General features: G+C 42.0%; 1 protein-coding gene across 1 annotated transcript in view; it reads right to left on the reverse strand.

Annotated features, from left to right (window-relative positions):
• Positions 1 to 5,508, reverse strand: part of si:ch211-243j20.2 (uridine-cytidine kinase-like 1) — a 197,853-nt gene extending 192,345 nt beyond the window's left edge. The window contains exon 1 of the mRNA XM_060851760.1: positions 5,425 to 5,508. Within this exon, the coding sequence (XP_060707743.1) occupies positions 5,425 to 5,492 (68 nt within the window). The 5' untranslated portion in view covers positions 5,493 to 5,508. The remainder of the gene's footprint in view (positions 1 to 5,424) is intronic.
• Positions 5,509 to 18,246: the final 12,738 nt, after the last annotated feature.

Consider the following 18,246-nt stretch of genomic DNA (forward strand, 5'->3'; position numbering starts at 1 on the left):
GGCAATAACACTTGATCTTCCTTCTCAAGATTGTACCCTATGTGGCATACACCTTAGATTAGATTACTTACAGTGTGGAAACAGGCCCTTCGGCCCAACAAGTCCACACCGACCCGCCGAAGCACAACCCACCCATATCCCTACATTTACCCCTTACCTAACACTACGGGCAATTTAGCATGGCCAATTCACCTGACCCGCACATCTTTGGACTGTGGGAGGAAACCGGAGCACCCGAAGGAAACCCACGCAGACACGGGGAGAACGTGCAAACGCCACACAGTCGCCTGAGTTGGGAATTGAACCCGGGTCTCAGGGGCTGCGAGGCAACAGTGCTAACCACTGTGCCACCGTGCCGCCCTTAGTTGAAGCTTGCATTGGAATGCAAGCATATGTTCCTTTGTTCTATAAAGCAGTATTGACTGGGTGACCTTCAAGTCTTACACTGAGTGAAGTGTCTGCTAACCCCAACAGAACAATGATAAATTAAGACTACGCACCTTTTTAAAAAAAGACCTCATATGTGCTGAAATTGTTTTTATTTTGAAATAAAAATGCACCTAATCTGAACGTTTTTCTCAATATAACTTTTACATTCTGGTTTGTTTGATATCTTTTAAAGCACTATTTCAATTTAAGTTCAGAGGTTTTACTGCACATGCTTCAGGATATCAGCAGTTACAATCTAATTAATAAAACTGACTGACTAACATTCACATATTTGCAATGCAATGTTTGTATATTTCTGCGAGGAACTGCATTGAAGGAGGAGGACAAAAATCTTCAGTGCAACATTGCACTTGTCCCAAACTCATTTGAAATGCTTCCACAAACACAATCTTTTGATGTCAAAATAAAAACATAGGACCACAGAAATGATACAACACAGAACAGGGGCACTCGGCCCATCTTCTCCATGCCGATCCAAAGACTTCCAGATATCTTTCTAACCCTATCTTTCTGCACACAACTCCTGGCCCTGCAGCAATTTACAGCACTTAAGGTGTAACCTCTACGTTAAATTGGCTCTTCATCATGTCCTCTCTAAATCTTTGCTACTTAGTTTGTATTTATGACCCCTGGTTTTTGAACTCTCTGCTAAGATAAACAAATTCCTCCTGTCTCCTGTATCTCTACCCATCACAATTTTGTATATCTCCATCATTTTGATGCTCAGCCTTCTCTGTTCCAAGAAAAACAACCCCAATGTTTCCAATCACTCCTCATAGCCACAATTCTCCTGCCCTGGCAACTCTCTCCAGAGCAATTACATCTTTCTTGTAATGTAGTCACCAAAACCTGCACACAATACGCCAGTTTTGGTCTCAGTGTCTTCTACAGTTTCATTATATCCATGCTTTTAAAGATTCTATACCTCTGCCAATGAAGGAGAACATTCCATACACCTTCTTGATAACCTAATTTACCTGTCGATTCTACTGCGCCTTAGATGCTGCTTGACCGGCTGTGCTTTTCCAGTACCACACCATTGAATGTAATTAACGTGTACTGCTACTTTAGGGACCTGTGCACTTGCATGCCAAGATTTCTCACTTTATCTACCCCTCTCAGTATATTCCCATTTACTGCTTGATTTCCCCGAATGCATTAGCACACAATAATCAGAGTTGAACTCTATCTACAACTTTCCTGCCCATTCCACCAACCCATGTTTAACATTTTCAAACTTACAATTATCCTTTACACAATCCACAATGTGGCCAATTTTGGTGCCATCTGCAAATTTTCCAACTGTGCCCCCCACATTCAAGTCCAAACGGTTAACCATTAGTGTATAAAACAAGAGCACAAGTCCTAACATGGAACTCTGCAAAACACCACTTGTAACAGCTTTCCATTCACAAGGGCAGCCAGCGACCATTACCCTTGGCTTCCTATTATTAAGCTAACATTAAATCCAATTTGACATTACCATGTATCCCATTGGCTTTTACTTTTTGACCAGTCTGTCACGTGGGACCTCGTCAAATGTGTTATTAAAATTCACGTAGAAATCCACTGCACCATCTTCATCAATCCTCCTTGTCACTTCTTCAAAGAATTCATTCAAATTTGAAAGGCATGACCTTCCCTTAACAAAGCCTCAACTAGTCCATGCCTTTCTAAGCAACAGTTTGTCTGATCTCTCAGGATTAATGCTTACAGTGTGCCCACAATGAATTAAGATTAATTGGTCTACAATTGTTTGACATTTCCTTTGAAATGTTTTTAACCAATGGAACCACATTTGCATTCTTCTGGCACCTCACCTATGTCAAGTGAAGATTGGAAAATAATCCTCAGAGCACCTGCTATTTCCTCAGTGACCTCCTTCAACATCCTAAGGAATAATCCATCCAGCATTGACAATGGATAAATTGCCAATGATTCTAACGTCTCCAACACTTCTCAATATGTACACTCCCTTCTAAGCACAATTTCAGACCCTGTCCGGGGCGGCCTGGGAAACACCTATTTTAGTGGCTCAATAGATGTGCCAATGCAAGGTTTTGTCTGCATATAACTTCAAGGAGTTCATGATCCAATTATTGCATCAAACAACACGCTGTTCAAACGCAATACAAATCATGCCGGTACCAAATCTTTGAAAGCGCTATCCAATATTCTCACTCCCCCAATTCCTAATCGTCCTGTAGATTCTTTCCTTCAAGACTAGAGGATTGGAACTCCGCGAATGTTGCACCATGATTCAGAAAAAGATGCAAGATATAGGCCCAATAATTATAAGCCTGTTAGCATGATGTCAGAGTGGCAAATTACCAGAATCAATATTAAGAAATAGAACTAACTATTACTTGCATAGAATAATCCAGGTTAGAGTCATAGAGAAGTACAACACAGAAACAGATCCTTCAGTCCAACTCGTCCATGTCGACCAGATATCCCAACTCAATTTAGTCCCACCTGCCAGCATCTGACCCATATCCCTCCAAACCCTTCTTATTCACATACCCATCCAGATGCCTTTTAAATGTTGCAATTGTACTAGCCTCCATTATTTCCTTTGGCAGCTCATTCCATACACACACCACCCTCAGCTCTCTTTTATATCTTTCCCCTCTCACCCTAAACCTATGCTCTCTAGTTCTGGACTCTCCCAACCCAGAGAAAAGACTGTCGATTTATCCAATCCATGCCCCTCATGATTTTATAAACCTCAAAGGTCACCCCTCAGCCTCCGACACTGCAGGGAAAACAACACTTAGCCTATTCAACCTCTCCATATAGCTCAAATCCTCCAACCCTGGCAACACCCTTGAAAGGATTCAGAAAAGATTTACAAGTTTCACAACATCTTTCCAATAGAAAGGAGACCAGAATTGCATGCAATATTCCAACAATGGCCTAACTAATGTCCTGTACAGCCGCAAAATGACCTCCCAACTCCTGTAACTTTTTCATGCAGAGGGTGGTACGTGTGCGGAATGAGCTTCCAGAGGAAGTGAAGGAGGCTGGTACAATTGTAACATTTAAGAGGCAGTTGGATAGGTATATGAATAGGAAGTGTTTGGAGGGATATGGGCCAGGTGCTGGTAGGTGGGACTAGATTGGGTTGGGATATCTGGTCGGCATGGACGAGTTGGACCGAAGGGTCTGTTTCCATGCTGTACATCTCTATGACTCTACTCAACATTCTGACCAATAAAGGAAAGCATACCGAATGCCTTCTTCACTATTCTATCTACCTGTGACTCCAGGAGCCATGAACCTGCACTCCAAGATCTCTTTGTTCAGTAACACTCCTTAGGACCTTACCATTAAGTGTTTAAGTGCTGCTAAGATTTGTTTTGCCAAAACACAGCACCTCACTTATCTAAATTAAACTCCACCTGCTACTTCTCAGCCCATTGGCCCATCTGGTCAAGATCCTGTTATAATCCGAGGTAACCTTCTTCACTGTCCACTACACCTCTAATTTTGGTGTCATGCAAATGCCAGTTTTAAGCGAAGATATATTGGACAAGATAGAGAGGGATGGGGAGGGGGAGAAGAGAATGGAAAGAACAAAAGGAAGTGATAGAAGAAACCAAGAAGATTTATTTGCCAAGGCTCATAAATTGCAGCCATGATTAGATAGGCTCATGGTGTTTTTCAAGCAACAGAGGAGGTTGTGGATTAACTAAATTGACGTGATCGATTTCCCCTTCCGTGAGGTCAATTCCTGAAGGAGACTCAAGATAATTGGTAGGTTTACAGGTGTCATGAGGAAAAACATTTTCATCCAGAGGGTGGTGCATGCGTGGATTTTGCTACCCCGTTTGCTGGTAGGCGTGGAAATCCTAAAAGGAACTTCGATGTACACCTGTTGAACTACAAACTGTAAGATTGAGGAGCAGATGCTGTAAAGTAAGATATAAATGAGTAGCTGGTACAGATAAAATAGATTATGCCTTAACTTTTCTATTATGTTATGATTCTAAATGTTTGTCGAGTTCTTGTTTAACGGTTACTAATGAAACTTTCACGTTGTGCAGTCTGGATCATAGCAACTTGCGACACAAAACTGTGTATATTTTTTTAAAACCGTGATGGGAATCTAGTGGTGGTAGAGGCAGATACGATAGGGGCGTTTAAGAGACGTTTAGATAAAGACGTGAATATGACTGAAATGGAGGGAACATACATTACGTTCTGCAGCCACTTCCGGGAACGTCTCCAATTTCAAATCTGAGGCAAAAAAAGGCTACAAAAGGTGATCCAAACGAAACGAATGTTTCCGGTATCGTACCGGAAATAGTGATCCAACCGTTTCGCTCAGTGCGATCAAAAACAGCAGAATCGGAGTTACTCCCAGTAAAGCAAAATACTGTGGATGCTGGAAAGCTGAAATAAACAGAATGCTCGACAGATTTCTGAATGTTAGCTCCGTTTTACTTTCTCCTCAGGTGCTGTCAGACCTGTTGAGCTTCTCTAGCATTTTAGCCCTGCACACATCTACACTGGTGAACATTCGGCACTTTAAGGTTGACTGTCCCATTTGAACTGTGGTGTAGAGATGCATTTAACACAATCGAAGATAGAGATCCTGCTTTGCCGACCTTTATTCGGGGGACGAATAACATATATACAGAATAACCTATATACAGTAAGCTACCATAACATCAGTGGAACTAATTCCCTACAAAGGATGATGGTTTATCATCTCAGGAGTGGGAGCTCCATTAAGCGCCACTCCGGTCCCCAATGTCTCTGGACGAGGGACGAACCGTCTTCATGAAACACCGTCAGTCCCTCGTCACTCCTAGTTGCCATTAGCAACCATCCGCACTTACCAGAGCAGATCCAGCCAGGTTTCCCATCCCAGGCGCAAAGCGCTATGAAAAACAAAATACTCCACAGTTCACAGATTCTTATTAAGAAACAGTCTGTTCCTATCAGTCACCCTTTGTCCTGTGCTCGTACCTGTCTGACCTAGAGATGGGTCTCTCTTCCTCTCCGACCGTCACCATCTGATCCACGTTTCCAGCCATTACTCTTCAACTGTTCCATGCAGTGCGTGACCAGGAGTGACGCGAGCACGTAGGCTGCACATATCGCGAGTGTGCTTTCGGCCTCTGCTGTTTGGTGTAATTTAAATTCTGCTAAAGTTAGCGTGCATCTAATTAAATGTACCATGATTAATTTTGTTCCCGAAGAAATCCATCTGGTGGCTGACAGGGTGTTGGCGGTAGTAACCTCCAGACATTTAACAATAATTTAGATGAATTTGAAAGGCCATAGCACGATACCCCAGATTAAGTGCGAGCAAACAGGACTAAAAATCACACCAGGTTATAGTCCAACAGGTTTAATTGGAAACACTAGTTTTCGGAGCGCTGCTCCTTCATCAGGTGGTTGTGGAGTACACAGAATTTATGACAAAAACTTTACAGTGTGATGTAACTGAAATTATACATTGAAAAATACCTTGATTGTTTGTTAAGAGCAGAATAGCATAATAGCAGCAGGACCTATATTTGTTTATCATACCAGTTGAAATCGAAGAAGTGAGGGTTGCTGCTGAGAAACATTTTGAAAATATTTGGTAATATTTGTTTTTTGTGTGTATATCCCATAGCAAACTGCATTTCATGCCTATGTGCCTAAAATTACAAGTTTAACAAGTGTTAACAACTTTAACAACGTTTGGATGTTCATGATGCTGTGGGATATAGGTAAAGTAATGTTACTTCTGCAATTATAATTGCTGATACAAAGTAAATGAACTCACACCAGTGTGTAATTGTTTCGGCCAAGAGCTAAGTCAACAAGAATGGAAACTATATGGAGGAAATGCATAATTGTTTTTTTGTATTAGCTAAAAGTGTATGCAAGAAAGAAACGGGACTGCAAAACAATGGTAGAAATACAGGCGACGAGATAAGATGCTGTGAGGGGCAGCACAGATGGAGGGAGTAGATAATGGTAAGCAAAGGATGTGCCTAACAATGACCTACAGCAGGATGAGGTCAAATGCCTTGTGAGGCCAGAAATAAGCATTTTGTCACAGACAAGGCCGGATAAGGCAAGAGATAAACAAGAGTAATGGGTACCAGTCTTAGGGAAGTGGAGGATATAAACAGGGGAGGAGCAATGAGATAAAAAACAATATATAGAAACCAAATTATATAAATATCGAGTATTCGTTGAATTCAGTGTGTTTTGTCCCTGCCTTGTGGACATCACACTCACTTGCAAGTATGAAATAAATGACACTATTGATTCAGATCTTGTCTCGGAATGAAATTATTGATGTGAGTGAGCTTTGTTTCTCACAATTGGGGGCTGTCCGGGATGTTTTTCCATCGCCGGTGGGAGTGGCTGGCCCTGGACACTGGGAAGACGCGTCCCGTTCGCAATTGAGGAGTGGTCTCGTGTCCCAGTTTGGTCAGCTCCTTTGGGCCTCTGGTACGAATCCCACAAGAGAGTCATCTGAATCAGACAGTAACAGGAGATCAATAGAAAATATGGCAAAAAGGGGCCAGGCAACTCTGTTCACAGACCAAGGTAAGAAAATTGACTTTTAAATATTGCCTTGGTGGCCGGGATCGAGTTTTATTAGTTAATAAAGGACTAACAAAGGAACTCAATATGGGTTGTGCCGTGGGTAAGGAAAAAGCCTCTGGGAAAACAAAAGAAGAAAATGGCAATGGAAATGGAGGTGGGGGTCTCTTACAACATACCTCCAGAAAGTCCGTTGGGCAGGATGCTGTGGAATTGGAAACATAGTACTTGTACAAGGGAAAAAGATGATTAAATATTGTTGCTTTCTATGGACTAAGGAATCCATTCTTTGTCCTGCCGTCTTCTGGCCAAAGTACAGGTCGGACGAAGACTGGGTTTGTAAATATCTGAATTTATATGTCAATGTGAGAGAGAGAGAGAATGAAAAGAGCTGTACAGCTGGTAGAAAATTTAACTCTTTGTGATTTGGTTTGAATGCACATTTGTTTGTTGGTGATTGAATGTTTGTGTTTTATTCACTGGAGCTTGAGTTCCAGGACTGTTTTAATCTGAATTTTATTATGGAAACTTAACATGATTTCTTTTAAGGTTAAGGATTCTATAGAGATTATGAAAAAAAAATGATAATAACTCCTGTTCTTTTTACAGGTCATGACTGCCTTACTATCAGTTTCTAACTAATCTCTTTTATCTTTACATAAAAGCGATTTATGGAGGAGAGTTGAAGTTTCAGTTCAACATTAGATTGTAGTAAAAACAAAATTCTATGGTTAATATCTGTGACCTTGGATTCGGCCATTGTTCATGCATTAGAAGTTTTTCTTTAACCTGAGTAGACAAATTCTTTTAAGGCAACTCTGATTATTTCACGACCTATAGTATTGTAATTGAGCAATGATTGGTCAAGACTACTTAATTTAAATCCAAAATTAGTTTTCTTAAGGGACTAAAACTGGGTAATTACAGTGGATTTCAAAATTGGGAACTGTATGCATTTTACATTTTAAATATTAAATACTGAATAAATGAACATAAATATATAAATACATTTACAAGTTAGAAACAGGCTTTAAAGTTAGTCAAGCATGAATTGACGAATTGGTATTTGAAGTTATGGGGAGCTAGAAATATTGCAATATTTCTTAAAAGAAGAAAAAGGGGAAGAACATAATGACTTATCCCCTTCAGGAGGTACCAATAGGGGACAAAGAGATTGGGTTTGTAAGTGCACCCCTCACCAGTGGGGAGGTCAGAACATTTAAAAAGGAAATGAAGGTCCTGGTTGAGGATCCGGTAGGGTTGTCTGAACAAATTGATCAATTTTTGGGGCCCAGTCTGTATACGTGGGCTGAGTTAATGTCTATTTTGAATATACTATTTACTGGGCAAGAAAGGGGACTTATACGAGGAGCAGCCATTAAAATATGGGGCAGGGAACACCGATTGGAGATGGGGGATGCTGGACAGGGTGAGATGAAGTTTCCCCTCAGAGACCCCCAGTGGGAAAATCAAAACCCGGAGCATAGAGAAGAAATGAGGGAATTGAAAGACCTGATTCTAAAAGGAATAAGAGAGGCAGTTCCGAAGTCGCAGAATTTGACTAAAGCCTTTGAAGTTAGACAGGAGAAAGATGAGACTCCTTCAGCTTTATTGCAAAGATTAAGAGACTCAATGCGGAAAAATTCTGGAATGAACCCTGAGGACCCAGTGGTACAGGGTCTTTTGAAAGTACATTTTGTGACAAAGGCATGGCCAGGCATACAGAGAAAGATACAGAAGATAGAAGGGTGGAGTGAAAAACAATTAGATGAATTGTTAAGAGAGGCACAGAAAGTGTTTGTAAAGAGAGAGGATGAGAGACAAAAACAGAAGGTGAAAATGATGGTAGCTACAGTTGATGAGGTAGTTAAGAAAAGAATGGAACCAATATTGAGCAACCGAAGTGGCAGGTGGCAGCATGTAGGACAGAGAGGAAAAGGGAGATGGAGAGGACAAGGGGGAGCATTTGATAGAGGGTTTGAGCGACAGGGGCAGAGATGGAGGTCTCCACAGGAAGGATACTATTATTGTAGAAAGATAGGGCATTTTAGGCGGGAGTGTCCTGATCTACAAAGGGAAGAAAGGGCAATTCCGCTTATGAATTTTGATGAAGAATAGGGATATCGGGGTTCCTTCCTTCAGGGACCCACCAGGAACCCTTGAAATAAATTTAAAAAGGAAATGGGACATTGTCTGTGAGCGACAATATCCCATTTCCGTAGAAGGTAAACGAGGACTGCAGCCAGTAATTGAGGGACTGATTAGAGATTAAGTAAGATCTCTCATGATCACAAATGGTTGAGTGTGATAGACTTAAAGGATGCCTTTTGGGCTTGTCCCTTGGCGGAGGAAAGTAGGAATTTGTTCGCCTTTGAATGGGAAGACCCCAAGACAGGACGGAAACAGCAATTCCGATTGACTATGCTCCCCCAGGAGTTTACGGAATCCCTGAAACTATTTGGACAGATGTTAGAACAAATATTGGAGAAATTTAGCAGCCCCAAGGGGACTACCCTGTTGCAGTATGTAGATGACCTCTTAGTAACAGGAAAAAGTAGAGAAAGAGTAGTAGAAGCCACTGACAAATTATTGAATTTCCTGGGCCAGCAGGGCCTGCGAGTATCTAAAAACAAATTACAATATGTGGAGCGAGAAGTGAAATAGTTGGGACATTTAGTTAGCGAAGGAAAGCGAAAGATAAGCCCGAACGGATAGAGGGAATAGTGGGGATGCTGCTGCCCAGGACTAAACGGGAGTTATGTAAATTTTTGGGTCTAACGGGATATTGCAGATTGTGGATTGATTCCTATGCTCAAATTATATCTCAAACTATTGGAGGAGGAACCAAAATTGGGATGATGAGGAAAAAGAACTAGTTGAGGAACTCAAAAGAGATCTGATCCATTCCCCCGTGTTAGTCTGACCTTCCCTAGATAAACCTTTCCACCTCTTTGCTACTGTAGATGAGGGAGCGGTTTAGGGAGTATTAACCCAGAAGTGGGGAGGAATGAAACAGCCAGTAGCATATCTTTCAAAGCTGTTGGATCCAGTATCCAGGGGATGGCCTGAGTGTGTGCAGGCTGTGACTGCCACTGCGACTGGGGTGTCTAAAACAATGTTGGAGCACATAATTCCCCGATATGAGCTAGTATACCGTATAGATTCTGACCAAGGAACTCATTTTATCTCTAAAGTGTTACAGGGGGCAATGAAGGGTTGGGAATTTCCTGGGAGTTCCATACTCCATGGCACCTGCCATCATCAGGAAGGGTTGAGAGAATGAACCAAACACTCAAACGACAGCTCTCTAAATTAATAATAGAAACCAGACTCCCTTGGACCAAATGTTTACCTATAGCTCTCTTGCGAGTACGAACAGCCCCACGGAAAGATTTGAGACTATCCCCCTATGAAATCTTATTTGGATTACCTTATCTGGGAACGAATAGAGAATTGCCAATTCCTGAAACTAAAGATTTATTCTTAAAGAAGGCTTGTCCTCCTCTTTGTCTTTCCTCAAGAAACAGGGTTTATGGGCACAGACTCCACCGCTTGAATTCACCGTTCATCCCATCCAGCCGGGAGATTGGGTCTTAGTAAAATCATGGACAGAGACTAAATTGCAGTCGGACTGGGAAGGGCCGTACCAGGCTCTTTTGACCGAAACGGCAATAAGAACGGCGGAGAAAGGCTGGACTCACTACACTCGGATCAAAGGGCCAGTGGAATCTCCAGTTGAGGAAGAAGTCTGGACAGCCGAATCAACGCAAGACCCGCTGAAACTCAGACTAAAGAGACTTTGAGTAACTGATTATACAGTGGCGACGCAAGCGTCGTATTATTTCTGTCGGATTGTATATTAAGTCTTTTTGTGCTTCAGCATGATGTTTAGAGTACTGGGAATGCTTAGCATTGGGATTTTGTCAAATATCATTTTAATATGTATTATTAATGGTTCCTGAGTCTGATAATCTACAAGTAATAGATGCTGATGCATGCAGCTTAGTAAATTGTGGGGATGTAGATAATCAGAAACAGACTATCGAAATAGAAACTGGGTACGGGGATGCAAATGCCTGGGTTGAATGGGTAAAGTTTACTGTAAAAAGTCTGAACAAAAGCAATTGCTATGCATGTGCCTCTAGTAGGCCAGTGGCCCAGGATGTTCCCTTTCCGCTCGGGTGGAAGCGAGACAGGCAGGGCATGAAATGTATGATAGCCCTGTATCAGGATGAGACTGCATGGAATGATAGGAATTGTACCTCCCTATCTCTGATGTTCCCTCCCTTGGAGAAAAAAGATGCAAAAGTTCCCCCCACATTTTCCGCTGCAGTTGGAAATCACACGTTGTGTGCGCGTAGACGAGGTACAAGTCGTTCTCGAGATTTGGGGGAACTAAAATTATGTACAGAGACTAAAAATGTTTCCAAAACGGAGAAGGGATGGAACTACTCAGCACTAAAGATTCCCCGAGCGGATCTGTGGTGGTACTGTGGAGGCAAAATATTGAGACCCACCCTACCTCCGGATTGGAGAGGGATATGTGCAATTGTACAATTGGCAATTCCATTTACCCTGGCATTTGAAAAGGAAAAGATAGTAGGGAAAAAGGGAAGGGGTAAGAAATCACTGTTAGACACTTGTTTCGATGACAGGATTAATCTCGATTCTATAGGAGTCCCCATAGGGGTACCTGATGAGTTCAAGGCTCGTAACCAGATTGCAGCAGGCTTTGAGTCAGCTCTCTTTGGTGGGTAACAATTAATAAAAATGTCGATTGCATAAATTACATTTTCTATAATCAACAACAATTTATAAATTATACAAGAGATGTGGTTAAAGGAATATCAGAACAGCTTGATGCGATAAGTAGGATGGCATGGGAAAACAGAATGGCCCTTGATATGACTTTAGCAGAAAAAGGGGGTGTGTGGGATGTTAGGAGGAAGCTGTTGTACCTTTATTCCTAATAACACTGCACCTGATGGTTCAATTACTCGGGCCTTAAGGGGATTGACTACCTTAGCAGAGGAAGTGGCTGAGAATTCAGGAGTAGACACATCTCTCACGGGATGGCTTGAATCCTGGTTTGGAAGATGGAAGGGGGTGTTAGTTTCCATCCTTACTTCCCTGAGAGTAGTAGTCGGGGTATTGGTAGCCATTGGCTGTTGTATCATACCCTGTATACGAGGGCTCACCCAAAGACTGATTGAGACAGCCTTAATGAAACAGATGCCCCTAAAAGGGGAATCAAGCAGAGGAACTTTATTGACTAAATAATGAGGGGATGAGTGAGACCAAGATGGATGAAATCTCTGGTATGATGCTTGCGAATTTCGGGGGCGATGCTTAAAAAAATGCGGAAGATAACAAATGGTAATTAAAGAAAAAGGGGAAATTGTGGAATATAGGTAAAGTAATGTTACCTCTGCAATTATAATTGCTGATACAAAGTAAATGAACTCACACCAGTGTCTAATTGTTTCAGCCAAGAGCTGAGTCAACAAGAATGGAAACTATATGGAGGAAATGCATAATTGTTTTTTTGTATTAGCTAAAAGTGTATGCAAGAAAGAAACGGGACTGCAAAACAATGATAGAAATACAGGCGACGAGATAAGATGCTGTGAGGGGCAGCACAGATGGAGGGAGTAGATAATGGTAAGCAAAGGATGTGCCTAACAATGACCTACAGCAGGATGAGGTCAAACGGCCTTGTGAGGCCAGAAATAAGCATTTTGTCACAGACAAGGCCGGATAAGGCAAGAGATAAACAGGAGTAAGGGGTACCGGTCTTAGGGGAGTGGAGGATGTAAACAGGGGAGGAGCCATGAGATAAAAAAAATATAGAAACTAAATTATATAAATATTGAGTATTCGTTGAATTCATTATGTTTTGTCCCTGCCTTGTGGACATCATACCCACTTGCAAGTGTGAAATAAATGATACTACTGATTCAGATCTTGTCTCGGACTGAAATTATTGATATGAGTGAGCTTTGTTTCTCACAATGCCGCCATAAATTTAACAAATTGTGATTGCTTTCAAATGCTTGATCAGGGCTCATTCTAAATTGTGCTATGTGATATCTGCTTATGCCTGATGCAGTTTCAGGCATTTTAGAACTTTTAAGGAAACGGCATCAGATTGTAGAATATTAAGAATTCTAATCATTGAATGTGAAAGTGTGCCTTAACCTAAAACTTCTTCAAGTGGTACAAGCAGTTAAAATAAAGTCAAGAAAATCTGCCCCATTTGATTAAGGAATAGTGGACATGAACAACCAATCAAAGGACAAGCAAAGGAAATTTTCATAAGACTCTCTATATGCATGGCAGAATCCAAGCAGAACACAGAATCCATCGAGAGCTATGCAGGCATACAAAGTTTGTTTCATTCAAACTGCATCAGCTTGACAAAATACATCTGATGCAGAAGCGAGAACAAAGATCTCTCATAACTCATCAATATTATGTCAATACGTAGTGGATTGGCCATTGAAACATGTTTTGAGCACGAATAGCATTTCACAGCCATGTGAAATGCTATTTTATTTATTTTATTTTATTTAGACAAACACCATCTGGTTGAAATCCATATCACCATTCAAAAGCTGGTTCGAACCCCACATGTATGTCTCCACAGTACCCTGTCTGACTTACCTGTAATTCTCAGACTGGCTGCACTTGGCCTTTATGACTGCATAACTGCAGCATGGAAGAATTTGGAGTCTCAGTGAATCACAAAAAGCTAGCATCCAAGTTCATCAGGTAATGGAGAAGGCAAATAGCTTTTATTCTGGGGCTGCTGGGAGGGTAAATTTCCCACTTAAAAGTATTTACCTTGAGCATCAGCAACCTTCATTTGCAGCAACAGCGGGAGTGGTGAGAACGACGAGCTGAGTGGAAGTGGTCGAATTGCAATCTGGGAAGGTGAGTGAACCGATATATTTGGGCAGTGGCTGAACCCAAGACACCACACATATCGTACCTCCAACCCACCCACCCCCTCCTCTAACCAAACAAAATGATAAAAATCACAGAACACAGGTGATAGTTTGGAAGCACTCACTTTCAGAGCACTGCTCCAGGTCGTTGTGGAATATAAGATCTTAAGACACAGAATTTATAGGAAAAGTTTACAGTGTGATACAACTGGAATTATATATTGAAAAATATATGGTGGTTCAGTGGTTAGCACTGCTGCCTCATAGCACCAGGGTCCCAGGTTCAATTCCAGCCTTGGACAACTGTCTGTGTGGGGTTTGCACATTCTCCCCATGTCTGCGTGGGTTTCCTCCGGGTGCTCCAGTTTCTTCCCACAGTCCAAAGATGTGCAGGTTAGGTGAATTGGTCATGCTAAATTGCCCATTGTGTTAGGTGCATTAGTCAGAGGGAAATCGGTCTGGGTGGGTTACTCTTCGGTGTGGATTGGTTTGGCCGAATGGCCTGTTTCCACACTGTATCCAGTCTAATAATAAAAAAAAGACCTAAATGGTTTGTTGAGTCTCTCATCTTTGAGAATGACTACGTTGGTTTCAGTTCTTTCATATGTAAATCCCAGAACATTTTTTTAAAGTTACAATCTCAAGTGAACTTTAACAGTACGTCCCATTCAGCTCAGATATTGCATTGAAGGTGTGAGATGTCTTGTGTGAAGTCGTCTGTGTCCCAATGTTCAGACTGATTCTATTTCTAAAATAAGGGGGACTTAAAAAATCCTACATGGATTCATGCAGTTTTTGAGCAAAATAAAATGTAATTGTGCAAGTACAAATTCACCCCACAAATGTGTGTGTGTGCTATGGGTGTTTATTTTTGGGAGGGTATGAGTATCTGTGAGAGAGTGTGTGTATGAGTGTGAGTGTAAAGGGGCTTGGTCTGTGAGTGAGTGTGTATCTGTGTGTGTATGAGAGAGGGCCTACATGAGTGTGTTTGTGTGTGTGTGTGTGTGTGTGTGTGTGTGTGTGAGAGAGAAAGATAAAGTTTGTAGTGCAGTGGAGTCACCTGTAGTGTGCCATGAACCCAAGGTCCCGGTTGAAGCCATCCCATCGCCATGGATACCGAACTTTGCTATCAGCCTCTGCTCGGCCACTTTGCGTTGTTGCCTTTCCCGAAGTCTGCCTTGGAGGATGGTCACCCGAAGGTCCGAGGTCAAATGTCCCCGACCGCTGACGTGTTATCCAACTGGGAGGGAGCACTCCTGCCTGTTGATTATTGTGCAGTGTCCATTCATCCGTTGCTGTAATCTTTGTTTGATCTTGCCAAAATACCATGCCTCAGGGCATCCTTGCCTGCAGTATGAGGTAGACAGTGTTCACTGAGTCACATGAGGACGTGCCCCATAAATGGTGGATGGTGTCCTCATGTGTAATGGTGGTATCCGTGTCGACACTCCAAAATGTCTGAGGTCCAGGGCACTCGACCTTGGACCTTTGGGTGACCATCCTCCAAGGCGGACTTCAGGTTGAGCAACAATGCAAAGCGGCCAAGCAAATGATGATAGCCAAATTTGGAACCCATGGCGATGGCCTCAACTGGGACCTTGAGTAAATGTCAATATAGGTGACCCCACTGAACTGCACACACTCTTCCCGCCCCCACTACACACACTCTTCACACACACACACACACACACACACACACACACACACACACACACACACACACTCCCTACAGAGCCATACACTCACGTAGATCCTCTCATACACAAACTCTCTCTCATATGCTTACACATATACTTCCACACTCACACCTACACATGCACCCTCTCACAGACTTATACCCTTTTACAGTCACACTTACACACACTCTCTCACAGACACATTTCCCCCACTCACGCATACACACACACACTTATAAGTTTTTGGGGTGAATATGTACTTGCACAATGACATTTTATTTTGCTTAAAAACTGCATGAATCCATATAAGAATCCCCTTCATCATTGGGACACAGACAGCCTCACACAGGGTGTTTCACACATTAGGTGCATTACCTGAGCTGACATGGCACCAATTGTTAAAGTTCACTGGAGAATGTAACTTTAAAAAGTTCCGGGATTTATATATATAAGAACTGAAACCAACATTGTCATTCTCAAGGATGGGACTTAACAAAACAATCCACGTCTTTTTCAATATATAATTTCAGTTGCATCACACTGTAAGCATTTGTTATAAATTCTGTGTCTTGTGATCTTATACTCCACAACCACCTAATGAAGGAGCAGCACTCCGCAAGCTAGTGCTCCCAAGTAAACCTGGTGTTCAGTGATTTTTAACTTTATACACCCCAGTACAACACCTGCACCTCCAAATCAAAAAGGTTTCTGTGGTGTGTTGATAAGGTAAGGTTTTTCTATTTCTTTTTTCATCATGTAATTGGTAAAAACTTTTTCATTTATCTAAATTAAGACTAAGTTAAGCTTAAGTTTAAAAATGGCAGGAGATCTCAGACCCGTGTTATGCACCTCTTGCTCAATGTGGGAGCTCAGGGACGCAGCTGATGTCCATGACCCCTTCACATTGTGGAAATGTGTCCAGCTGCAGCTCTTGTTAGACCACGTGATTGCTCTGGAGCTGCAGATGGACTCACTTTGGAGCATCCGCAATGCTGAGAAGGTCGTGGATAGCACATTTAGTGAATTGGTCACACTGCAGATTAGGATTGTTGAGGGAGAAAGGTGACCAAAAGGCGGAGAAAGGGCAGGAGGTCAGTGCAGAGTCCCCTACGGTCATCTCCCTCTAAAACAGGTATACCGTTTTAGATATTTTGGGGGAAATGGCTTACCGGGGAAGGCAGCAGCAGGTTCATGGCGCTGAGGCTGGCTCTTCTGTACAGAAGGGCAGTAAAAAGATTGGAGGGCTATAGTCATAGGGAATTCAATTGTAACAGTAGTAGATAGTTGGTTTTGTGGTTGAAAACAAGACTCTCAAATGGAACGTTGCCTCCCAGTTGCACGGATGTCTCAGATCAGCTGCAGAGTATTCTGAAGGACGAGTGTAAGAAAAGGTGCGGTAACAATGTTGGGGCTGTACTACAGGCCTCCCAACAGTGAGCTTGAAATAAAAGTATAAATATATATATACAGATTATAGAATAATGTATGAGCAACAGAGTGGTGGTGATTGGAGATTTTAATTTTCCCAACATTGACTGGGATTCACTTATTGTTAGTGGTCTTGATGGAGCAGATTTTGTAAAGAGCATCCAGGAGGGTTTTCTAGAGCAGTATGTAAATAGTCCAACTCGTAAAGGGACCATACTGGAGCTGGTGCTGGGGAATGAGCCTGACCAGGTGGTTGAAGTTTCAGAGGGGGATTACTTTGAGAATAGTAATCATAATTCCTTATGTTTTAGAATACTCATGGACAAAGACGAGAGTTGTCTGAAAGAAAGAGTGCTAAATTGTGGGAAGGCCAACTATACCATAATTCGGTTGGAGCTGGGGAATTTAGATTGGGCGCAGCTGTTTAAAGGTAAATTCACATTTGAAATGTGGAAGGTTTTTAAAGAGAGGTTGATTAGAGTGCAGGACAGACATGTCCTGTGAAAATGAGGAATAGAAATGGCAAGATTAGGGAACTATGGATAATAGGTTAAGTTGTAAGACTAGCTAAAAGGAAAAAGGAAGCATACATAAGGTCTGGGTGACTGAAGACAGACAAAGCTTTGGAATTATATTGGGAATGTAGGATCAATCTGAAACGAGGAATTAAGAGGGCTAAAAGGGGTCATGAAATATAGTTAGCAAACAGGATTAAGGAAAATCCCAAAGCCTTTTATTCATAAATAAGGAGCAAGAGGGTAATTAGAAGAAAGGATTGGCCCACTCAAGGACAACGGAAGAAAGTTATGCATGGAGTCAGAGAAAATGGGTGAGATTCTTAATGAGTACTTTGTATCCGTATTCACCGAGCAGAGGACATGATGGACATTGAGGCTAGGGATAGATGTTTGATTACTCTAGACCAAGTTTGTATAAGGAGGGAGGAAGTGTTGGGGTATTCTAAAAGGCATTAAGGTGGACAAGTCCCCAGGTCCGAATGGGATCTATCCCAGGTTTCTGAGGGAAGTGAGAGAGGAAATAGCTGGGACCTTAACAGATATCTTTGCAGCATCCTTGATCACTGGTGAGGTCCTGGAGGACTGGAGAATTGCTATTGTTATCCCCTTGTTTAAGGAGGGTAGCAGGGATAATCCAGATAATTATAGACCAGTGAGCCAGAGTGGTAGGGA

This window comes from Hemiscyllium ocellatum, chromosome 3 (assembly GCF_020745735.1).
Source record: "Hemiscyllium ocellatum isolate sHemOce1 chromosome 3, sHemOce1.pat.X.cur, whole genome shotgun sequence".
Classification (NCBI taxonomy): domain Eukaryota; kingdom Metazoa; phylum Chordata; class Chondrichthyes; order Orectolobiformes; family Hemiscylliidae; genus Hemiscyllium; species Hemiscyllium ocellatum.